Here is a 25,694-nt window from a genome sequence, read left to right on the forward strand (position 1 = left end):
TTTTCTCATCTGTTTAATTTCTTATCACAGTCTCTACCACTCTTGTATCAAGGACTTTTGGCGAGTTGGCTCTCTGGAGTGCAGGTTCTGAGTTCTTGTCTGACCTCCGGACTCTGTTCTGGGTCCTCTGGAGTCTGCTGCGTTTGGACTTTGGGCTCTGGGATCTTTCTGGGCTCTGAGTTCTATCTCAATTTTGCTTGGACTCCATGTTCTGGGTCTTGTGGGCTTTGAGATCTACCTGGCCTCTGGCCCTGGGCTCTAGTATGGGCCATGGATTCTATCTGGGTTCTAGTCTCTGTCTGGGCTCTGTGTTCATCCTGGCCTCTAACTTAGGTCTAGACTCTGGCTCTGACTAGGTTTGGGGCTCTGGAATTTCTTTAGTCATTGTGTACTGGCTGGACTGAGAGAATTTTTCCTCTCTCATGCTGGGTTCTGAGCTGCGAACCCTGCCTGCTCTCGGGTTTCTGCCTGGTTCCTGGGCTTACAGACTCATTGATTTGTAAAGGGGGCAGGGACCTCCGGGATCATTCTGGCCCAAGCCTCTCATTTCCTGGATGAGGCTCTGAGCTTTCTGGGTGTTGGGCTCTGACCGGGACCTCTAGAAGGCAAGGAAGAGGTTGGTCATTGAAGGCTTCCCACAGGGGCACCTGAGCAGGAGCAGCCAGAGCGGACAGGGCTCACCTGGGCTTCATGGGTCCCTCCCTGCTGGATGCTGATCAGTCCAGGGGCTGCCGTGTTAGAGACACATGGCCTAAGTTTCTTTTTCCTCCAGCGTTCCCCATCCCCCACCCCCAGGCAAATCCAGGAAAACCCCTTTCCAGGGGTTTGGTTTCCTCCTCCTCCAAGAGGAAATACCTTAAGGTCCGTAGGGACCTACTATGCAGCCCCTTCCCCAAACATTCTAGTCCCAGTGCCCCTCACTCACCCAGCTGCCCCTACTCTGAGCAGAGGACTGAGATGAGTCCCAGGAAACAGTGGCAAAGGAGCCCATCTGAGGGAAGACGAATGGTGGCCGGAGTCTTGGCAGGTGCAAGAAAGATGAAGAAGATCCTGGGGTCTGGGAAGAACCAAATGGCAGAACCAGGCAATGTCAGTCGCATTCTCTCTAACCCCCTCATCTGCCAGATGAGGAAATCAAAGAAAAACGAAAGGCAATGACTTTCCCAATTTGTTGTTATTCAGTCATGTGTTAGTTGTGTCCCACTCTTTGTGACCCCATTTGTCGTCTTCTTGGCAAAGATACTGAAGCAGCTTGCCATTTCTTTCTCCAGCTCATTTGACAGATGAGGAAACTGAGACAAACAGGGTGAAGTGACTTATCTAGGGTCACCCAGCTAGTAAGTGTCTGAGGCCAGATTTGAACTCAGGAATAGGAGTCTTTCCTGACTCCAGGTCTGGCACTCTATGCACGATGTCATCTCCAGACCCTCTGACTTGCCCAATATGACATAGGAAATCAGGAGCAAAGGTGAGACTCGATTCTAGGGAACTTGCCTCTTAGTTCCAGAGTTCTGAATGGCTCTTTCTCCTTTTGCAAGTGTCAGTCGCTTGGTGGGTTGGGGAAAGGGCCCTGGCCTAGGAGTCAGATGTTACTAATGGGCTCTGCAGCTATGAGCAAATGACTTCTTAAAATCTGTTTCTTCATCTATCAGAATGAGGGAATGGGACTTACTGGTTTGTAAAGGCCCTTCCATCTCTGATATCCTGAGCCAGCGTCCTAAGTTGGCCTTACCCACTCCAACCATCCCTCCTCTTCTCTCCTCTGACTACTATACATCCCATGCTTGAGACAGCTGGGTGGTGCAATGGGTAGCATGCTGGGTCTGGTGTCAGGAAGGCATGAGGTCATCTCTGACCTCAGACATTTACTAGCAAGTCCTTAGAAAGCTATCATGTCCCTCTTGAGTTTAATCTCCTCCAGTCTAAATATCCCTCCTATCTTTCAATGGATCTTCTTATAATATAGAATTCTGTTTCTTGGGACACTTGTGTGTGTGTGTGTGTGTATTGGGGGTGTTTGTGATCAAGATAACCCTGATCCATTGGTTTTTCTTGGTACAGTAGGGAGAGCACTGTTTCTGAGGCTAAAAGACATGGGTTCAAATCTTACCTCTGACATTTGCTATCTTTATGACTTTGGGTAAGTCATTTAAATTCTTTAAACCTCATCTGTAAAATGAAGAGGTTGGATTGGACGGTTTCTAAGATGACTTCCAACCCTAAATTTATGGTCCTTCCTGGTCAGATGAAGAAATCCCAAAGGATCAGTGACAAGTTAAAGGGACAATCCGGTGAAATTGCCTTAAACTAAGGGCAAAGCAGGGTTTGCACTTTGTTACCCCCTTATCAGGTGTGAAGAAATTCTCTTTGATGAAATTAAAGTACAGCTTTCCCATTTTGGAGTTCAAGAGCAAGCTTGTTAACAAAAAGCAGGCTTGGAGTTAACTCTGGAGTAAGGGAAGCAAGCAGTTCTGAGGAGGGGGCCTTTGGTAGTAGAGCAGAGAACCAGCTGTGGAAGAATCCAGCCACTGAGAGGGAAGACTATTCCTTCCCTCTGGGGGATAGGGAATATCTCTCCCCTTTCCCTTTCCTTTCCTGGGTATGTCACAGCTCATTAGATTGTAAACTCCTTTAGGCCAGGGGAGATCTTTCTTTTTCCTTATTTGTATTCTAAGTGCTTAGCACAATGGCTGGGAACATAAGAGGCACCTAATAAATGTTTATTGACCGACAAGAGACAATACCTCACCTCTAGAAAGGGAACCAGTTATAGATTAAAGAAAGAATTAAGGGGCAGCTAGGTGGTGCAGTGGATAAAGCACTGGCCCTGGATTCAGGAGGACCTGAGTTCAAATCCAGCCTTAGACACTTAACATCTACTAGCTGTGTGACTCTGGGCAAGTCACTTAACACCAATTGCCTCACACACACACACACACACACACACACACACACACACTAAATTAAAAAAATAATAATAAAAAAAGAAAGAATTAGCCCTGACAATTGGAAGTCAAGCTATGGAGAGTAGCAAGGCCAGGGAGACTGGTTGAGTAACCTGCCTAGTAGAGATCCTGCACCCATGGGGAATGATCTGAGGACACCCAATGAAGAGAAAGAGTCCAACAGTGCCAGAGGCAGAATTTGTCTTGACTACATTTTTTTTTTTAATGTGTGACTCTCTGTTAATCAGTTTATTAAGCACTTAACTATGCATAAAGGTGGGCCTGGAGTCAGCAAAGACCCATCTTCCTCTGTTCAAATCTGGCCTCAGACACTAACTAGCTGTGTGACCCTGGACAAGTCACTTCATCCTGTTTGCCTCAGTTCAGACAGGACTGAAACTACTGAACACCACCACCACCACCATGATGTATCAGGAACTAAGCTAAGAGCTAAATGAAAAAAAAAAAGTCCTGGGTCTGGAGAAACATACTCTAATAGGAGGTATATAAATGGTACATATGCGTTACATAACAAAGTGGGTGGAAAATACCCTTAAAGGGAAAGGTACCAGGATCTGAGGGGTGCGGGGGGGGGCACCAGGAGAGGTCCTTTTCATGAGGTGAGTTTAAGATGACCCTTGAAGGAAGCAGGGATTCTATATTGTTGTTCTCTGTGTGCCCATTTTCTCCATTGGCACCATTTTTACCTGTGGGAAGAGGTGCCTCAGATGTCTGGGGGAGACAACTTACTACTCTTTCTCTTACAATGCCATCTCGGTAAATACCTTTGCTTTGAGCTGATTGACTTAAAGGAAAGCACACTGGTGGGGGTTCCTGGGCTGTATTGTCATAGCAGTGCAGATCCATAGAATACCTTGAACTGTGGATAGAAGCTGCTCCCATAGGAAGTCAATCTTGCAACCTACAGATGGCAATTAATGAGGGGCCTTGGCTCTAACATTCTGTTATGTGTGCTGAGGTTCTTTTAGAATGGACATCTTAGGGGCAGTTAGGTGGTGCAGTGGATAGAGTGCCAGCCCTGGATTCAGGAGGACCTGAGTTCAAAGCCAGCCTCAGATACTTACTAGCTGTATGACCCTGGGCAAGTCACTTCACCCTGATTACCTATCCTATCTTTAAAGATCTCTTGCATTCTATGTTCTGAAATCCTGCTTGGCTCTAATGTTCCCCGTTCTCAGGGTCCTTCTGACTCTGACAGTCTCTGATTTCAAAGTGCTGTTCTAGCTGGATTTTCTGCTCTAAGTGCCCTCTCAGCTTTGATATCCCAAGATAAATATAAATAGCTCTCAGCCCTCCCCTTCTCTTTCCAAGGTGGGGCTTGGTTTCTATGGACTCTAAGAGCCCTTTAGTTCTGAGTGTCTCCACCTGCACCCCAGTTAAGTGGGCCTAGAGCAGCGCGTGTATCTGTGTGTCTGGTGGGGAGGGCACTTGGGTATACAGAGAAATCAAATGCTTGAAATCAATAGCTGGCCCTTCTTCAAATAAACAAGAGCTCAGGAAGCAAGAGAACACAGCCTGGCCTGGGCAAACAGAGGGCCGGCCGGCAGGAAGGGGGGAAGGACACCCTGTCAGTTCCAGCCAAATATGGAGCCGGGTCCAAGCAGCAAATGGAAGGCAGAGCGGGAGGGGGAGCTCCCCCCGGAGCTCAGGAAAGGGTTTGGGAGAAGAATAACAGCTGAGGAGAAAGGGATCAGGCTCTTGGGGCTGTCCACAGCTGCACGATCACAGGGGCCCGTTGGCCACCCCCCTGCGACTGTGCAGGCCCAGAAAAGGGGCCACGGCAGGCAGGAAAGGCCTCTAGTCTGATGAGCTGGGACTTTCAAGCCCTAGTCTAGCTGACAATTTCTGTCTCTCAGAAGCAAAGGATGTCTGAGCTGGGAGGGAATCTTAGAACAGGGAGGGCCTTAGAACTGGGAATATCAGAGCTGGGAGGGGCCTTAGAACAGGGAATGTCAGGGCTGGGAGGACCTTTAGAACAGGGAATGTCAGGGCTGGGAGGGCCTTAGAACAGGGAATGTCAGAGCTGGGAGGGCCTTAGAACAGGGAATGTCAGAGCTGGGAGGGCCCTTAGAACAGGGAATGTCAGGGCTGGGAGGACCTTTAGAACAGGGAATGTCAGGGCTGGGAAGGCCTTAGAACAGGGAATATCAGAACTGGAAGGGAATGTCAGAGCTGGGAGGGCCCTTAGAACAGGGAATGTCAGGGCTGGGAGGACCTTTAGAACAGGGAATGTCAGGGCTGGGAGGGCCTTAGAACAGGGAATATCAGAACTGGAAGGGAATGTCAGAGCTGGGAGGGCCCTTAGAACAGGGAATGTCAGGGCTGGGAGGGCTTTAGAACAGGGAATGTCAGAGCTGGGAGGGCCTTAGAACAGGGAATGTCAGAATTGGGAGGGCCTTAGAGATCACACAGTCTTATTTTACAGTTGGGGCAGTGAAGGGCAAGACCCCAAGGTTATACTGTAAAAGAGTTAGGACTCAGGTCCTTTCCGCCACATCCGTGGCCTATGAGTGGTGGCCCCAGGAGACAGGAAGGATACAGGGACTACCAAGGGGAGTCTGGCAATGCCATAGGGGGAATCACTCACCAGTTCACTGTCCCTTTCCCTCCTTGGGGGCAGGTCAGGCCTCGGGGGCAGGGGTGGAGCCACAAGAGTGGAATTCCTGGAGCCCACCTTGGGAAGATGTTGGAGGGAGACATTCCAGCCTTTCTCTCTCTCCCTGACCCTTTATGGCTTGTCTTCCCCCGCCCATTCCCACTGTCCATCCCCCAGCCTTCTTTCTCTCCCAGTGTCCTCCCTTTCCCCAATCTCTGCCTCCCTGTCTCCCTCCCCTCTACATCTCCCCACCCCCCATTTTTCTCCTCTTCTCATCTCCTTCCCTTCTCCCACAGCACCCCTCCCTCTAACCACCTTCATCCTCAGCCCAAATCTCACCTGATCTGAGGTCTCCTTGTCTTCCTGGTCTCCTGAGTCCCCAGGGAAAGGCTGGATGGTCACAGGTTCCCATCCCTGAATCATGCATCTGCAGAATGGGCAGGTGTGGCCTGGGGATTTCTGGTGGGTTGGGTGAGGCAAAGTCAGGGTCTGCAGGCCTCTCCCCTAATCTCAACCTCCAGCTTCTAGTACTTAGCATAATGACTGGCACATAGTAGGTGCTTAAATATCTATTGACTGACTAATTTACCCGAGGGTTGCAACCAAGTGGGGAAGGGGAATGGGGGTGGGGTGGGGGAGGAGATGGAGAGATGCACATGAGAAAATGGAGAAGTACTGAGATGGAGCCGATGATAGAGAAAGAATCATGGGAAGATGGAGACTGATACCTAGAGAACCAGAGGAAGAGATAGGGAAGGAATGAGAGACACAGGCTGAGGCAGAGACAGACATGGAAAGACCCAGATGGAGAGAATGATAGAGACAGACACACTGGTAGAAAGAGACTGAGAGGGAGACACATGCACAGTTTCAGAATCACAGCAGGTCAGAACTGGATCAGAATTCAGGTCATATGGTCCAATTCTTATCTGAGCAGAATAGAGAGAGATAATGAGACAGGACCAAAGAAAGAGAATGAGAGAGAAGAGAGAGAAAGATAAAGGTGGAAACAGAGACAGGGATGGAAAGGCTGGGACAGACTCTGTGTGTGTGTGTGTGTGTGTGTGTGTGTGTGTGTGTGTGAGAGAGAGAGAGAGAGAGAGAGAGAGAGAGAGTGAGACAGAGACAGAGAGGAGAAAAAGATGATAGGAGAGAGACGAGAGATAGGAGAGAAGAGGAGAGGAGAGACAGAGACAGAGAGGAGAAAAAGATGATAGGAGAGAGACGAGAGATAGGAGAGAAGAGGAGAGGAGAGACAGAGACAGAGAGGAGAAAAAGATGATAGGAGAGAGACGAGAGATAGGAGAGAAGAGGAGAGGAGAGACAGAGACAGAGAGGAGAAAAAGATGATAGGAGAGAGACGAGAGATAGGAGAGAGGAGGAGAGAGATGAGAAGACAAAAATTGATGGAGGTGAGAAAGAGAGACACAGGAAGAGGCAGAGGTGGATGAAGATATGCAGAGAAATGATAAAGGCAGAGGGGCATAGAGAGAAGTACAGCCAGAGGTCCTAAGAGAGAGACAAGACAGAAAGGCAGAGGGGCAGTGACCAGGCCTGGGACTCTCCCCCTTCTGTCCCTTCTGTCCCCTCTCCAGAGAACAGAGCCTGGCCCACCTGCCAGATATCCAGGCAGGCGTAGCAGAGGAGGTGGCCACAGGGATTCAGCCTGGTATCTTTGTCCCGCTCAGCACAGATCTTGCACAATTCAAAGGTGGAGTTCATGGTGCAGTACAGCTTAAATTCCTCCTGGCCAGGGTGAGGGGGGGGGGGAGGAAACAGGAGGAAATAGAAGTTTAGAGCCCGTGGGGGTCACTGGAGACCCTCTTACCTTACATCATCACCTCACATACCTAACTGAGGTCCAGAGAGGGACAGAAGACTTGCCTAAGGTTACCCAATAGGGTCCTGCTAACTTCCCTCTCTGGGACTCAGTTTCCCCATCTGTAAAATGAGACAGGGTAGTCCTAGATTCAGGAGGACCTGAGCCTCAGGCACTTGACACTTACAAGCTGTGTGACTCTGGGCAAGTCACTTAACCCTCATTGCCCTGCCCCCCCCCCCAAAGACAGGGTGGACCTAGATTAGCTCTGTCTACCATCCCTTCAGCTCTGATATTCAATAATTTTACATTCTAAGAAACTATCGATGATTGTCCTTTCACCACTCACACTTCGCCAAACCTCAACCCTAGGATCACTCTCAGCATTGGCTTCCTCTGCTCGAATTGTGAAATTAAGCAAACCCTCCACATGTATGGAATCTAATCTCAACAGGACGTTCACTGCTGCAAGGCAACCCTCGGGCGCCATCCACCCCTATGTGGGCTATTCCAAAGTTCTTCTTTCCTCAAACCTGCCACACCTGCCCTTCCTCCACAGGACCTCAGGGAGAAAAGTGAATCCACTTCTAGAGAACTTCCTTTTCTGAGCATCTCAAAATCAGCCATCATTGCTATCCTGTCCCCTTCTTTGCTGGAGTCTCTGATGAGGATGTAGATTTATTTATTTTTTCTCCTTGCCAAGACCAACCATCAGATTATACCCACTCTTTTTTGTTGTTGTTGTTCTTTTTTTTTTTTTTTTTAGTGAGGCAATTGGGGTTAAGTGACTTGCCTAGGGTCACACAGCTAGTAAGTGTTAAGTGTCTGAGGCCGGATTTGAACTCAGGTACTCCTGACTCCAGGGCCGGTGCTCTATCCACTGCACCACCTAGCTGCCCCTGTTGTTGTTCTTTGAGGGGCAATGGGGGTCAAGTGACTTGCCCAGGGTCACACAGCCAGTAAGTGTCAAGTGTCTGAGGCTGGACCCGAACTCAGGTACTCCTGAATCCAGGGCCAGCGCTCTAACCACTGTGTCATCTAGCTGCCCCAGATTATACCCACTCTTGCTCCCTTCCCCCTGCCGTTTACAGTCTGTCTCTGTTCACTAATTTTTCCCTCGCTTGGACCTGCCAACCTTTCGAGCGATAATCCAATATTCTTCTTCCCTTTCTTAGTCATACTTTTATAAAAAGCTATGTTATAGGCTGATTCCCTGGTGACTGGCTCTATCTGAGGCTTGGGCCATTTCTGACTTCAAGGCTTTCGGGGTGACCAGGAAGCCTGTGCAACCTGGGCCAGCCGGGATTGTGGCCCCAACAGTAACAGGGAACCTCCCCGCCCCCCATCTAATGAGAGAGTGAGGACAACTTGAAAGAAAGTGCAGGGCTACTTGCTAAATTAGCACTGTTGTGTTGTCACCAAACACAAAGGCTTGCTGACCAGTACCCTGGTCATCTCCCTTCCTCCCCAGGTCAGCAGAAGCAGTAGCCCATCCTCTCAGGAAGGACAGAACTGGGCCCATGCCAGCAAAAGCAATGTTGTAGTTCCATGATATGTCAAAAGTAACTCCTGAGGACTTTGCTAGCCAGACTAAGCCAATGGCTGAAGAGGGATTTAAGGTTATGCAGCCTGAGGAATTAGCCTGTTGTGGGTGGAGCAAGAAGGAAAACAGCCTCTTCCCTCACTGCATGGACCTTGGGGGGAAAAAAGGAAAGGAAAACTGAAGTTTAGCGTGAAGACAGCAGGGAAGCTTCTAGAACTCAAGGATCTTCATTTCTGTGTGTCTGGGGGTGCTGACATTCCCAAATACAGTCATCTTCAGACTGACACAAACGCATGTGAGGGAGTGGTCTTTGAAAGCCCAGGATTTCATAGCAAAAAAGAGACCACCAGCAGGGGTTAGACTGCCTATAAAAAGGTTCAGCCTGCCTGGGGGGACTCTCTTGAGTCCCTTGAAAGAATCAGAAAGGAAACAAGGCTAGGATGAACAATTGATCCATCAGTCAAACCTCAGGATGACTGATGTCATCTCACTAGGGGCAGCTAGATGGCGCAGTGGATAGAGCACTGGCCCTGGATTCAGGAGGACCTGAGTTCAAATCCGGCCTCAGACACTTAACACTTACTACCTGTGTGACCCTGGGCAAGTCACTTAACCCCAGTTGCCTCACCAAAAAAAAAAAAAAAAAAGAAAAAAAAAGTCATCTCACTGAGACTGACTCAAAGAGGGACCCAGCTCTAGAGCTGGACACAGGGAAGCTGTAAGAAGTCACAGAGAGAGCAGAAGTATAGGTGGAGACAAAGACCAGAAAGGGGGCCAGGACCCCGGAAGCAAGGTTGCTTGGGCCAACTGGACAAGAGAAGGATTGGGTAGAAGTGGTATTGCTGAAAATCCTCACCCCTTACTGTAGATCTCGAGGTCATAATCTTATATTTCCAATCCTGCCTTGGATTCCTTCATGGGAAGCCTTTTCCTCTGGGCTTGGGGAAGGGAAAGATGTTTGTCTTTCTTTGTTTTCGATGTTTACTTTGTCTTTATAAATAGTGATAACTGTCACCCATCCCCATTGATGTCCTTATTGGAAATACAGTTGGTAGGAAGCAAATGATGGGGTTTGGAAGTGGGGTAGGTGGAACATCCTCAGAATAAAGATAGATGTTTTGCTAGAAGTTCTGGCTGGGGGCTTGAAGCTAACAAAAAGATGAAGAGATTTACAGTTTCTTAGATATTCTCAGAGTCCCGGAGAAGCATTTATACAGGGAAAATCCATCTGTATAGTGAGTTATTAGTAGAATGAAGGATAAAATTAGTGGTCACCCCACTATCCCCTTAATACTTTTTTTTTTGGTGGGGGCAATGGGGGTTAAGTGACTTGCCCAGGGTCATACAGCTAGTAAGTGTCAAGTGTCTGAGGTCACATTTGAACTCAGGTCCTCCTGAATCCAGGACTTGTGCCTTATCCACTGTGCCACCTAGCTGCGCCCCTCTTAACACTTCTATAAGATTTTTTTTCTTTTTTGGGGGCAATGAGGGTTAAGTGACTTGTCCAGGGTCACACAGCTAGCAAGTGTCAAGTGTCTGAGGTCACATTTGAACTCAGGTCCTCCTGAATCCAGGGTCGGTGCTTTATCTACTGTGCCACCTAGCTGCCTCCCTAGGCCCTATTTAAATTCAGGTCTTCCTAAGATTTTTCCTAAGATCCAAGGCCCCCACTGCCCACTCCAATCCACTGCCCAGGTATTATTATTCTCCTCCTACCCCAAGATATCTAGTAATCATTTGCATATTATTTATGTACATATTATTTGCCCTAATGAAATCTAAGCCTGAGGACAGGAACAGTTATTTCTCTGTCTTTGTAACCCCAGCACAGGGGCCTGGGGTATGTAGGGGCTACAGAAGTGCCCATTGATTAATTGGTGAGAACTCTTTCAGCTAGGACAATCTATGTTCTGTTTTCTAAGGGCCCTCCCAGCTCTGACATTCCCTGTTCTAAAGCCCCTCCCACCTTTGACTTTTTTTTTTTTGCGGGGCAATAAGGGTTAAGTGACTTGCCCAGGGTCACGCAGCTAGTAAGGGTCAAGTGTCTGAGGCCGCATTTGAACTCAAGTCCTCTTTAATCCAGGGCCAGTGCTTTGTCCACTGCGCCACCTAGCTGCCCCTGACGTTCCCTGTTCTAAGGCCCCTCCCATCTCTGACATTCCACATTCTATACTTTTAGGCCTTTTAGTTCTAATACTCCAAGAAGGAGGACTGCAGGAGAAGTCCAGAATCATCAGGACTAGACAGATGACTGAGAGGATGCTGCTGACTGATTCTGGGGCAGGTAGGAGATACAGGGAGTTGATAGATGGGTAGGCTTACCTGTGAGACCTCAATGTGTCTGGGATTCTTCACTTCTGCCAGCTCAGACAGGTCTGGATTCACATTCTTCCCATCCGGATAGAGGTAACTGAGGGGACATGATTAATGGGGGGGGGGACAAGGAATGAAGGAGGTTCACAAGCCATTTGTAGCCCCCCCTTCTTATCAAGCGCAGCCTGGGTGAAAAGTAGACCGTTTATATTCTAGGTAAACCCTCCCATCTCCTCTCTGCTTACTAGCATCTTTCTCCTTCTCCTTCTCCTTCTCCTTCTCCTTCTCCTTCTCCTTCTCCTTCTCCTCACAATGTCCTCTTTGGAGAAGTCAGCCTGGGCTGACAGAGCCTTCCCCTGCCAAGGGCATTGTCAGAATAGGGGTTCTTTGCGGGGAGGTGTCCTGTTTCACTTTGTGCCTCACAGAGTATGAGGCACCAGGAGGAACAAAGGGCCACAGAGTGACCTATTCTCCCAGAAATTGAGCAGATGCCGAACCCCAAAGGGACAGTCACAGGAAGCTGTGGATATTTAGAATGGGAGAGCTAGGGGAGAACATTAGAACTGAGGCTGGAGGGCCCTTAGAACACAGAATGTCATAGGTGGAAAGGAACTTAGAACAGGATGTCAGAGCTTAGAATGAGAAACGTTGGCACTTCAAAGGGAAAATAGAATTATGTCATGATCTTAACAGCCCCCGTAACCATGATGATGTGTGGTTACTGTTTCAGAGCCTGCCACCCTAGAGAATGAAGTCAGGTGGGCCTTAAGAAACATTGTAACAATAAGGCCAGAAGAGATGATGGAATTCCAGCTGAGCTTTTTAAAATCGTGAAAGATGATACCGATAAAGTGCTGCACTCAATATGTCAGCAAATTTGGAAAAGACAGCAGTGGCCTCTGGATTGGAAAAGATCAATTTACTTCCCAATACTTAAAAAGGGCAATGCCAAGAAACGGTCAAATTACCAGACAATTTCCCCCATTTCGCATGCCAGCAAGGTTGTGCTTAAGGTTCCACAAACTAAGCTTCAGCATTTTGTGAACCAAGAATTACCAGAAGAGCAGGCTGGTTTTTGAAGAGACCGAGGAACAAGAGGCCAAATTGCCAACATTTGCTGGATTGCTTCATTGACTACAGGAAAACTTATGACTGTGGGGATCACAACAAAATGTGGTAAGTTCTCAAAGAGATGAGAGTACTGGATCATCTTACTCATCTCCTCAGGAGCCTTTATGTGGGCCAAGAAACAACAGAACCAAACATGGAACAAATGATTGGTTTAAGATTGGAGAAAGAGTATGACAAGGCTGTGCACTGCCATTTTATTGATTTAACTTATACCCAGAGTACATCATGAGAAATGCTAGGATGGATGATTCAAAAGCCAGAATTAAGGTTGCCAGGAGGAATATCAACAATCTCAGATATGCGGATGATACCGCTCTGATGGCAGGAAGTGAAGATGAATTAAGAAGCCTCTTGATGAGGGTGAGAAAGGAGAGTATAAAAGCTGACTTGAAGCTTCACATAAAAAAAAAAAAACCAACCAAAAAACTAATATCATGGCAACTAATCCCATCATTTCCTGGCTAATAGAGGGAGAAGAAATGGAGCAGTGTCCGATTTTATATTCTTGGGCTCAAAGATCACTGCAGACAATGAACTCGGCCATGCAATTAAAAGATGCTTATTCCTTGAAAGGAAAACTATGGTAAATCTGGACAGCACACTAAAAAGCAGAGACATCACCTTGCTGACAAAGATCCACATAGACAAAGCTATGGGTTTTTTTTGTTGTTTGTTTTGTTTTTTGAGGAGCTGTGAGAGTTGGACTTTAAGGAAAGCTGAGTGACAAGGGATGGACACTTTCAAATTGTGGTGCTGGAGAAGACTTTTGAGAGTCCCTTGGACAGCAAGAGGATCAAATCAGTCAGTACGAAATTGATTCAAGCCATTCACTGGAAGGTCAAATACTGAAGCTGAAACAAACTGAAATACTTTGGTCATATAATGAGAAGACAGCTCATTGGCGAAGACCCTGAAGTTGGGAAATATTGAAGGCAAAATGAAAAGGGGAACACAGAGGATGAGATGGAGAGATAGCGGCATGGAAGCAATGAACATGAACTTTGGAAGTCATAACTGGATGTCCAAGATGGAAGGCAGCCTAGATCATAGACTGTTAGAACAAGAAGGGCCCTTAGATCACAGAAAGTCGCGACTTGGAAGTAGGGAAATTTAAGATAAAGGTGTTTTAAAGCTGGAAGGGGCCTTGGACATCATCTTGTTCAGCCACCCCCCACCCCTTAACAGAGAAGGAAACCGAGGGCAGCCAAGATATAGGTCTGATACTCTGAGTCCTAGGATTGAATGGAGAAGTCTGCCCTCTGGTGGAGGTTGCTGGGAACGGTACCTGGATAAGGGGTAAGGGAAAAAGAAGGGTGAAAGTCAAGCGAATGCCTTCCTTTGACAGCGCAGGAGACTGAGACCCACAATAGGGAAGTGACTTATCCACAGTCACCCAGCAGTGACAGAAAGTTTGAACTGGGAGGAATCTTGGAGACAGTCTGGTGTTAAGAGGAAGAAATTGAGGAGAGAGAGAATGGAGCCAGGCAGGGGCAGTGCCCACAGCAGTGCCCCCTCCCAGGACAGGGCAGGGGATAGGACTCACAAGCCTTTTTTCTGCCCTTCTCTCAGGGCTTGGAAAAGCGGTCTGTTCAAAGGGATCGTCTGTAGGACCCGGCCGTCCTCGCTCACAAAACCGATGGCCCACTGGCCCAGACGAGTACAGCTGAGGCGGAAGATGTAGCTGGTGGGGGGAAAGGTCGGGATGAGCATGACCTCTCAAGCCCCGCCCCCCCCCCGCCCCCAGCCTGGTCCTCAGCACCCTCGGGACCCACAGTGGGATATTCTTCTCTTCCCAGCCCTGTTCCTTCCCCTGGTGTCCCACACCTGCCGGGCTTGTCCAGGTAGGTCTGCAGGCGGGCCTTCACCTCCGCATAGGTGATGAAGGCCATGTAGCCAGGGTGAGTGACTGCCAACAGGGTCCAGTTCTTGAGCAGAGAAGACCAGGGCTGGGAAGGAGGGTAGATGTAAGAGGAGGGAGCCATCCAGAGCCTAATCTCCCAGCCCCCCACTCTCTTCCGGGGTCCAGGCATCCAGATCCCTCCTCCCTTCTCAGGGACCCAGGGGGACTGATCCCCCCACCCCACTAAAGGACTCAAGCATCCTAGACCCTCGGGAGACCTGGAAAAGGCGGGTGAAGACATCAAATTCAAAGATGGACACGTAGCCGCTGACTGTTAAGTCAATGGTGGATTTCAGGGCCTGAGCCATAGGACCAGGCTTCACGGGGTGCCGGGAGCTCAGAAGTTTCTGAAATTCTTCCCACACAACCACACACCTAGGAAGTCAGAGAGACAAGCTTGGCCCTGCCTCCCTCCTGGCTTAGAAGGACAGGGAACAAGGGGAAGATACCTAGGGCCTGAATGCAAAAGGGGAGTGGGCACCTCCCTGGGCTTCAGCTGCCATCTTGAACATGGAGTCTGGGGAGATGGTGCCTAAGGCTCCTCCCAGCTCTGACATCCCTTGTTCTAAGGCCCCTCCAGTTTTGACATCCCCTGTTCTAAGGCCCCTCTCAGCTCTGACATTCCCTGTTCTAAGGCCCCTTTAGTTTTGACATTCCCTGTTCTAAGGCCCCTCCCAGCTCTGACATTCCCTGATGGGGAATGGGGATGGTGGTGGGATGCCTGGATGCTAGCCTGAGAGGAGAAACCATTACTCACCTCTTCCCACAATTCTCTCTCCAGAACTCCTGAGCCTGGGGCTTGCTAAGCTGGTAAATGTGTCCACAGTAGTGACCCTCAGGGAAGAGGGCTTTGAGCTCCGTAAGCATGTGACTGAAGATGAGGGTCAGTTTGGTCAGCTGCCTCCTGGGGAAAGGTGAAGGTGAGGTGCCCAGCCCTGGGGCCCCAGGAACCCCCCCGCCCCCGCCAAGCCCCAGAGTCTGTTGGACGATTCCCTTTGGGTTCCTTGCATGAGATCTGGGACAGTCCCCATGACAGAGTCTAGAAGACCTCCTGGACAATCCACAGGGCCCCTGAATGGGCCAACAATGCCTTGGGGCTAGGGCCCCATGTACAGGAAGGAAAGAACTCCCTCAACACCCAGAGCATTCTCTGCTGCTCAAGGGTCTGGGAGTTGTCAAGAGGTTAACTGACAAGGGGAAGACAAGGATGTGTCAGAGGTGAGATTTGAACCCCGGTCTTCCTGGCTTGGAAGCCAGCTCTGTCTGCTTTTCCTTCAAGCTTAGGACAGTGCTGGGGTCCAGAGTGAGGGAGGTGACCGCCCCTCTGCACTCTGGCCAGATCAGACTCGTCTGCAGTATGGATGGAGCCCAGGTCTGGGTGTTGCATTTTAAGGAGGGGGCATCGATAACCAGAGTGAGGTGAGGGGCTATGAGTGAGCAGGACTGGAGATTGTTTCATAGGAGGGTCAGCTGAGGGACATGGTGATAGAGAAGAGAAGAAGCTTGGGGGCTGGGGGTTATCAGTTAGCCAAGATTAGGCCCATTCTTTTGTGTGTGTGCCCTCTCCTCCTCCCCCCTCCCCTCCCTTCCTCTCCCCTCCTCCCCCTCCCCTCTTTTCCTCTCCTCCCCTCTCCCCTCTTTTCCTCTTCTCCCCTCTCCCCTTACCTCCTTTCCCCTCCTCTCCCCTCCCCTTCCTCTTCTCCCTCCTCCCCTCCTTCCCCCTTCTCCCCTTCCCCCTCTCCCCTCCTCCCCTGCTCCTCCCTCCCCACCCCCACAACTAGGGAAGCAGCACCAAGGGAGATAAGGAAGAATGTCCTTATGGGTAGAGCAATGTATAAGTGGAATGAACTGCCTTTGGAGATAGTGAGCTGCCCACCAGTGAAAGGCTACTGGCTGTGCTTGGATGACCACATTTCAGGGATGTGGGAGAGGGGAGTCTTGGCCATGTTGGGCTCAATGGTTTCTGAGTAATAATGATAATAGTTAGCATTTATGGGGGGTAGCTGGGTGGTGCAGTGGACAGGGCACCAGACCTTAGTCCAAATCTGGCCTCACTAGCTGTATGACCCTGGGCAAGGCACTTCACCCTGTCTGCCTCAGTTTCCTCGTCTGTCAAATGAACCGGAGAAGGAAAATGGCAAACTACTCCAGTGTCTTTGCCAAGAGAACCCCAAAACGGGGCCACAAAGAGTCAGACATGATGGACAATGATTGAACAACAAAAGCATTTACAAAGGGCTTTAAAGTTTACTAAGCACTTTACAGATGTTATCTCAGTTCATGTGCACAGAAACCTTGGGAGGTAGGTGGTCTTATTATCCCCTTTTTGCAGATGAGAAAACTGAGGCTGAGCCTAGCAAACATCTGAGAGGCAGGTTTGAACTTCCTGATGCTAAGTCCAGAACTGTGTCTGATAACACCACCTGGTTGCCTGCTGCTTCTGAGGTCCCTCCCAAATCAGATCTGGCATTCCAGCCCCCCAGGGGACATGGTCCACAGGGCCTAGGATGGTCAGCTGGCATCTCCTTTGCCCCCATTCAGGTCCCACAAATGAGGGTACGGGTGTGGAAACCAATCCCTCTGGTCTCTCTGGGTCCAGCCCCTGGACGGGTCCAGCCTGGCCAGTGGCAGTAGCACCTACTCTAGCACTGGGTGGATTGGAGTTAGGGGGCTGAGCCCTGGAGATGGGGCTGGGGAGTCATTCCTCCCCCCTCCTCACCTGTGGCTAGGACCCTCCCAGGTCTTGTCCCCTGCAGGGAAGAGGGCGGCTACCTGCTGCACCTTCTGACTCAGGTTACTCAGGAAGCCAGCTAGGAAGTCAGCGGCCCCCCCAGACTCCTGGTGGCCCCCTCCAGCCTGCCTCCGGGCTTCTGCCACCTGTTGGAGCAGCCCACTCATCTGAGGGAGCAGGTCAGGCAGTGAGGGGGGGCTGGAATTCAGGTGGGGGGCTCGGCACAGGACAGATGCCAGCTGCTCCAGGGCTCTCACAGCCCTGGTCAGGGCCTTCTGCTCCCCGCGGGGACCCCGAGTCAGGCCGGGCCGGGCTGAGGAGGCCATGGAGAGCTAATCCCTGAGAGGAAGAAGGCTGAGAAATGCCCGCCCAAGGGTGTGGGCAGGAAGGGGAGGGTAGAGGCAGGCCCTGGTATGGTGAGACACCTGGCTTCCTGAGGACAATGTCCAGCGCCCTGGACACTGGAGTCCAGGAGAGGCCAAGAGGAAGGAAGGCCCGAAGGTCTGAGGCCCTCATGGGAGCAGGGCTGGGGACCCAGGTGCCTGGATTCCTGATAGGCAGCGAGGTGGGGTGGCTGGCCCCTGGGACTCCGAGGGAGCTCGGAGCAGGTCCCTGGAGCCCACAGAGGAGCTGGGCTGTGGTCTCAGAAGCTGAGGTCTCCAGGGGGGTCATCTGAGGCTCTGTGAGCAGAGGGTGGGGGGCAGGTATGCTGCAGGGGCAGGGCTGGGCAGGGTGAGGCCGGGGCCCAGTTTTTTCCAAACTGGAGGTGGTGGGGGGAGGAGAGCCCAGACTAGACCGGTGGAACCAGTAAGAGCCTGGGTGGGGCAGCAGCAGGCCACAGCTGGCGTCCACGAGGGGGCACTGTGGTCCCTCCTGCCTAACCTTCCCTGCAAGCTCCCAGTCCAGCAGAGAGCTAAGGATGATGGTCTCTGCAGGAGGCTCCCCATGTCTTCCCATCCTCTGGCCCTCTCTGAGGAAGAGAGGACCCTGGGGTATGAGCACACACACAGTCAAGAACACAGCAATGCAGAGACATGATCCAGACACACCCAGAAACAGACACAAAAGACCATTACAAATACGCCGAGAACAGGCACAAGCACACATGGACCCAGACATACAGATCCATCCTACTAAAGGACCCAGAGCCAACAGATGCATGTTAACATATGGGCACCCACACATGAAGACTTGGGATCTGCTCACACAGACAGTTGCACAATCTGTCAGTCAGTACACATTGATTAAGAACCTACTATGTTTCAGGCACAGCTAGGTGGCGCCACAGTGCATAGAGCACAGGGCCTGGAGCCAGGACAGACTCAACTTCTTGAGTTCAAATCCGGCCTTGGACACTTACTAGCTGTGTGACCCTGGACAAGCCACTTAACCAAGTTTGCCTCAGTTTCCTTATTTGTAAATTGAGCTGGAAAAGGAAAGGACAAACCATTCCAGTATCTTTGCCAAGAAAACCCCAAATGGGGTCACAAAGAGTCAGACACGATTGAAATGACTGAACAACAGTTAAAAGTCAAATGGAGGATTTTATAATTGATGATGAAGCTAATAGGGAACCACTGGAGTTAATTAGGAAGGGAGTGACATGGTGAGACGTATTACTTTAGGAATATCATTATACTAGCTGAGTGGTGGATAGATTGGAGCAGGGAGAGACTTCAGACAGGCACACTAACCAGTGGGCTACTGCATAGTAACAGGCATGGTCTCTATTATAAACAGAGACACATACATATTTTTTATTATTAAAAATTATAGAGGGCAGTTAGGTGGCACAGTGGATAAAGCACCAGCTCTGGATTCAGGAGGACCTGAGTTCAAATCTGGCCTCAGACACTTGACACTTACTAGCTGTGTGACCCTGGGCAAGTCACTTAACCCTTATTGCCTCACCAAAAAAACAAAAACAAAAAATTATATTTAGAGCCATAGACTGACCTATATGCCTTGAGTTAGGAAAACCTGAGTTCAATTCTGGATTTAGTCACTTACTAGTTGTATAAGCCTGGGCAAGTCCTTTGGTTACTGCCTGCCTCAGTTTCCCCAATTGTAAATTGGGGGTAATAAGAGCTCCTCTCTCCCAGGCTTGTTGTGAGAATCAAATGAGATAATAATTGTAAAGTAGTTAGCACAGTGCCTTGCACATAGAAGGCAATAAATGCTTGTTCCCTTTCTCTCCTCACCCCCTCCTCCACTCTACCTCTTCCCATATGAGTACTTCTACAGACAAAGTAGAGAAAGAAGATTGTCTATGAAACTGTGAAACTCTATTATTCACATCTTGGTTTTCAACACGTAGCTTTCAAAGTTGTTCCTTTTGGCAAGTCAGAGACATAAGGCTAAGTGCTGGACTTGTGATTTCATTGGAAAGTCCCATAAGGCAGGTTTTCATTCTCTTAGGCACTGAGAGGTTAAGTGACTTGTCTAGGGTCACCCAACCAGTATGTATCAGAGACTGGACTTAAACCAAGATATTCCTGGAGGGCCATCTAACCACTACCTTAACCTGTCTCTCAAGCTGTCCTTGTCTACACTGATATGTATTGAGACCTACTGATACTGACAATGTTGTCCAGTTGTTTCAGCTGTATCCAACTCTTTGTGACCCTATTTGGGATTTTTCTATGCAAAGTTACTAGAGGGGTTTGCTGTTTCCTTCTCTGGCTCATTTTACACATATGAAACTGAGGCAAAGCGGGTTAAGTGACTTGCCCAGGGTCACTGGGCTAGAAAGTGCCTGAGTGGGGCAGCTAGGTGGCGCAGTGGATAGAACACCGGCCCTGGAGTCAGGAGTACCTGATTTCAAATGGGGCCTCAGACACTTAACACTTACTAGCTGTGTGACCCTGGGCAAGTCACTTAACCCCAGTTGCCTCACTAAAAAAAAAAAGAAAGTGCCTGAGGCTGGATTTGAACTCAGGAAGATGAGTCCTGACTCTAGGCCTGGCACTCTGTGCATTATGGTGCCACCTAACGGCCCTAAGATGCATACAACAGTCACATCCAGAGGTGTACATGCTTTCACAAAGACACATCTCCCCACCCGCACAGACATATGTGATACATTGTGACACATGAAGATTATAGATGTACAAAAGCAGAATCCCACATTCAGACCCACATATACACACAGTCACGCAGAGACACCCAGAGCCAGAGACATCAATGGCCCTGTGTACTCACAGACACTGACATGGTCATATATCCAGAGGTAGGTACCAAGTCCCACCCAAGAACACAGACACAGATAGACACAGCCCTCTGCTCTCCTCATTGACACACACACAGATACACACCAATACAACCAGCTGCAAAGACCCTTAGTCATGCAGACAATTCCAAGGGATAAGGATAGGCATGCAGCAGGGGCCAGTAAGTGCTTGTTCATCATGGCCAATGTGGCAATATGTTTTGTGTGACTTCATATGTATTACAAGCCTTCTCCCAATAGGTGGGGGAGATCATTTGGAACTGAAAATTTAAAAAAAAAAAAAGAAAAGAAAAAAAAAGGGGCAGCTAGGTGGTACAGTGGATAGAGTCCCCAACCTGGAGTCAGGAAGACTCATCTGTGTGAGTTCAAATCTGGCCTCAGCCACTGACTAGCTGTGTAACCCTGGGCAAGTCACTTAGCCCTGTTTGCTTTAGTTTCCTTATCTGTAAAATGAGAAGGAAATGGCAAACTTCTCCAATATCTTTGCCAAGAAAACCCCAAATGGGGTCATGGAGAATTGGACACCACTGAAATGACAGAAGAACAACAACCCATTAAAAAATAAAGAAATTCGTGTTTGTGGATAACAATAATAACAACAATGCTAACAGCATTTCTATAATGCTTTAAGGTTTGTAAAGTGCTTCACCTAGGTTAACTCATTGGGATTAACATACATTAATAGTGTATTATTATTAAAATATTAATTCATCAATATAATATTATCCCCACTTTACAATTGAAGACATTGAGGCAAATAGATTAAATGACTTACCCATGGTCACAGAGGTAGGAAGTGTCTGAGGGAGAATTTGAACTCAGGTCTTCCTGATTTCAAGTCTTATGTGATCCAACCACATACTCCTATTTGCTGTTCCTCACACATGACACTCTTTCATTTCCCACCTCCATGCCTTTGCATTGGCTGTTGTTCCTCATGCCTGTAATGCTCTTTCTCATCCTGTTAACTCTTAGGAATCCTTGATTTCCTTTCAATTTCAGCTCAGGCACCAGGAGGCTTTTTGTGACCCCCACAGCTGCTGGTCCCTTCTCCTCTGAGGCTCCTTCCCATTTGCTTGGAATTTTCTGTGCATTGATCTATTTATATTTGTCATGTCTCCCATTAGAATGTGAGCTTTTTCACTACTTGACAAAAACTTCTGGGGAAACTAGAAAACAGTATGGCAGAAACTAGGCATAGACCAACATCTTATACCACATACCAAAGTAAAGTCATGATCTAGACAAAGGGTGATACTATACAAAAGTGACATCATCATCAGAAAAGAGGCTTATGTCTATAAGAGTGTGATGGAAGAACTGAAGAGAATCATTGACAACAGTGAGATTACAAAAGAAGATGATGCTGTGAAGCCTCCGCCTGACAGGGTGGACTGGCAGGAACTTGAAATTGTGATTGGAGACGAACACATTTCTTTGACTATGTCTATAACTGGCTCCCTTATTGATATGAACCAGTTCAAGGATCCTGAAGGTTTGTGAGTCTTTTATTACCTGGTGCAGGACCTAAAGTGTTGAGTCTTCAGTCTTATTGGTTTGCATTTCAAGATCAGGCCCATTTAGGTTGTAGGTTTTGCCTTTTGATGGGTGCTTAGATGGCAACATTTTTCATTCCCACTGTCAGAAGACTTGTGTAAGCTAGGAAAATATATTTTTTTAATATGCTGTGGAAGTGACTGTCTTTAAAAAAATATTCAGGGGCAGCTAGGTGGCAAAGTGGATTAAGTACCGGCCCTGGATTCAGGAGGACCTGAGTTCAAATCTGGCCTCAGACACTTGACACTTACTAGCTGTGTGACCCTGGGCAAGTCACTGAACCCTCATTGCCCCACAAAAAAAATATTCAGGCAAAAAAAAAAAAAGAAAAGAAAAGGAAGGAATAGTTTACTTGTCAGATCTATGGGGAGGTGAAGAATTTATGACCAAAGATGAGATAGAGAAAATTATGAAATGAAAAATGGATCATTTTGATTATGTTAAATTAAAAAAGTTTTTGCACAAACAAAACCAATGCAAACAAGATTAGAAGAAAAGCAGTAAGCTGAGAAATAATTTTTACAGTCAGTATTTCTGATGAAGGCTGAGTTTCTCAAATTTATAGAGAACTGAATGAAATATGTAAGGATACAAGTCATTCCCCAATTGAGAAATGGTCAAAGGATATAAAAAGGCAGTTTTCAGATGAAGAAATTGAAGCTACCTACAGCCATAGGAAAAAATGTTCTCAGTCACTACTGATTTAGAGAAATGCAAATTAAAACTACTTTGAGGTACAACCTCACACCTATCCAATTGGCTAATATGACAAAAGAGAGGAAAATGTTGGACAAAATGTGCAAAAATTGGAACACTAATGCACTCTTGGTGGAGCTGTGAACTGATCCAACCATTCTGAAGAGCAATTTGGAACCATACCCAAAAGGCTATTATAAAACTGTGTATACACTCAATTGGGTAGAGTAATTTCTCTAACCCTGCAGGAAAATAGGAGGGGAAGGTGATAAAGAGAGAGAGGCAAAAGAAGGAAGGGCAGAGTGAGGGAGGGGACAGACAGAAGCAAATCCCTTTTGAAGAGTGATGGGATGAAAGAAGATGGATAATAGAATAAATATCATGGGAAGTGAATAGGATGGAAGGGAAACAGTTAACAATAGTAATCATGAAAAAGAGAAAAGGGGGAAAATTGTACAAAAATATTTATAGCAACTCTTGGTGGAGGCTAAGAATTGAGAATCAAGGGAATGTCCATCAATTGAGGAATGATGGAAAAAGCTGTGTTATGATTGTAGTGGAATGGTCTTGTGCTACAGGAAATGACAAACAGGATGATCCCTGAAAAACCTTGAAAGACTAATGAACATCGATGTATAGTGAAGTGAGCAGAGCTGGGAGGACATTGTGCGTAGTGACAGCAGTATTGTTCAATGAGCAATTGTGAATGACAACTACTCTCAGTAGTGCAATGATCCAAGACAATCCCAAGGAACTAATGAGGAAGCTTACTATGCACCCCTATAGAAAGAACTGATAAAAAGAACACTTGTGGATTGTACATATATAACCTGATTGTGATCTTGTGGAGGGGGGAGGAAAGGGAGGGAGGGAGGGAGAAAAATTTGGAACTCTAAATCTTATGAAAATGAATGTTGAAAACTACCCTTACATGTAAATGAAAAATAAAATAAATGTTTGTTGCTGAAAATAAAAATTAAAAAAAAAAAACAACAAAAAATTGTGTATACCCTCTGACCCAGCAGTTCCACTACTAGGTCTATATCCCAAAGAGATCATAGAAGAGGGAAAAGGACACACATGTACAAAAATATTTATAGCTGCTCTTTTCGTGGTGGCAAAGAATTGGAAATTGAGAGGATGTCCATCAATTGGCGAATGGCTAAATATGTTGTGGTATATGAATTAATGGAATACTTTTGTGCTGTAATAAATGATGAGTAGGTAGATTTAAGAAAAACCTGGAAAAACTTACATGAACTGATGCTGAGTGAAATGAGCAGAACAAGGAGAATATTGTACACAGTGTCAATGACATTATGTGATGATCAACTGTGATAGGCTTAACTCTTCTCAGTAATACAATGATCCAAGACAATGGCAAAAGACTCATGAAGGAAAATGCTCTCTACATCCAGAAAAAGAACTATGGAGTCTGAATGCAGATTGAAGCATACTATTTTCATTTTTGTTGTTGTTATTGTTGTTTCTTCTTTCTTGTGGTTTTCCCCCCCTTTTGTTCTGATTCTTCTTTCACAACATGACTAATGTGGAAATATGTTTAACATGAATGTAATATATAACCTATATCCGATTGCTTGCTGGCTTTGGGAGGGGGGAAGGAAAGGAGGGTGGGAGAAAACAGTGGAATTCAAGATCTTACAAAAAATGAATGTTGAAAACTATCTTCACATGTAATTGGAAAAAAAATACTAAGAAAAGAATGTGAGCTTCTTGGGAGTGAGACAGACACATGGTCCCCTCTTTTCTCCCCTGTGGTTATACACACAGATCTACAGTGATATGTTTACATGCAGGTGCCATGTAGACACGAGGTCCCACATGTACAAAGACAGGAAGTTTGGAACACACAGACACATTTATACATGTAAGGCAGACAATGTCTGAGTGTCTTGAGTGGGCTAGAGCCTTTGAGGAAGACAGAGATAGGCCACATCGCTTCAGCCCTGGGCAGCTGGGGAGCTGGGCCTCCAGAAGGGGACAGACTCATCTCTGTGGAGGCTCAGGGTGGGGGCCAATTAATATTCCTATGTGGCTAGAGATGATCAGGGAGGACTGACTGGAAGAGGCAAAGAGCTGGGCTGGACCCTGAAGGAGAGAGGAGTGGATAGGAAACAGGGAGGGGATGGAAAGGGTCTTCCAATTAGGCAAGGATAGTCTGGGCAAAGAGAGCAATGCCCATTTTGTGGAGAAGCTTGACCGGGTGGAACAGAAGGGGCGTGTGGAAGCCTTGAATGTTGTTGTTGTTCATCCTTTGTTCTCAAAGAGGATCATGGGGCAGCTAGGTGGCACAGTGGATAGAGCACCGGCCCTGGATTCAGGAGGACCTGAGTTCAAATCCTGCCTCAGACACTTAACACTTACTAGCTGTGTGACCCTGGGCAAGTCACTTAACCCCAATTGCCTCACTTAAAAAAAAAAAAGGATTCTAGTCAGTCAAAGAGGATCATGACAGATGTCATGACTTGTGGTGAATTGGATTGAAGTGAGGGAGGGCTGTGCAAGGTCACCAGCCTCACTCTCTCCTCCAGAGCCACCAGGGTCCAGTAGCAAGATATGCATCAAGATGACTGGAGATGGCCCTGAGGCCTTGACTGTCTACCTGAGAAGTCTGGACAGGAGCTTGGGGGCCATGGAGAGGCCTTTGTAAGGGCCTGAGGAAGAGAGGGGAGCTCATAGAATGTCTTTGATGAGACCAGCCAGACCTCATTGTACAGTTGGGGAAACTAAAGTGCAGGAAGGGAAAATAGCTCCTCCACTTAGTGCTTGACTTGGGTGTCATCTGTACCCTGAGGTTGGGCTGTGCGGCCTAACGAGGCTCCTTCCTGCTCTTCAATATATTGGCCTCAGAGCGGTGAATGTCACAGCTGGGGGGCCCCGGGAATATAGTATCAGAACTGGGAGGGAACTTAGAACACACAGTGTCAGAACTGGGAGAACTTAGGAGGTAGGAGGGGTCTTGGAGAGGATGAAACAGGCACAGAGAGGGGAATAATGGACTTTTCTAAGACCACACACAGGAGCGGGTTGAAGACTGGATTCTGGGGGCTCAGATAGGCCCTAACCCCCAGCCCAAGCCTGAGAGATAGAAACCCAAAGGCAGGGGGCGACACTCATCCAGGTACACTCTTTTGTGTGTGTGTGTGTGTGTGTGTGTGTGTGAGAGAGGCAATTGGGGTTAAGTGACTTGCC

At 47.9% G+C, this 25,694-nt stretch overlaps 1 protein-coding gene and 1 pseudogene across 1 annotated transcript; one reads left to right on the top strand and one right to left on the bottom strand.

Moving 5' to 3' along the window:
• Positions 1-52: 52 nt before the first annotated feature.
• CBLC (Cbl proto-oncogene C) lies at positions 53-17,325 on the bottom strand. The gene is given in 12 exon segments (XM_043997532.1): positions 53-596; positions 940-1,009; positions 1,011-1,057; positions 5,554-5,640; positions 5,902-6,021; positions 7,177-7,308; positions 11,247-11,334; positions 13,912-14,049; positions 14,193-14,314; positions 14,487-14,643; positions 15,026-15,172; positions 16,988-17,325. Coding segments are annotated over 12 exon segments (1,518 nt in total). The 3' UTR covers positions 53-524.
• Positions 17,326-18,033: 708 nt separating this feature from the next.
• Positions 18,034-21,812, top strand: LOC122748234 (annotated as a pseudogene).
• Positions 21,813-25,694: the final 3,882 nt, after the last annotated feature.

Source organism: Dromiciops gliroides, chromosome 3 (assembly GCF_019393635.1).
Source record: "Dromiciops gliroides isolate mDroGli1 chromosome 3, mDroGli1.pri, whole genome shotgun sequence".
Lineage (NCBI taxonomy): Eukaryota > Metazoa > Chordata > Mammalia > Microbiotheria > Microbiotheriidae > Dromiciops > Dromiciops gliroides.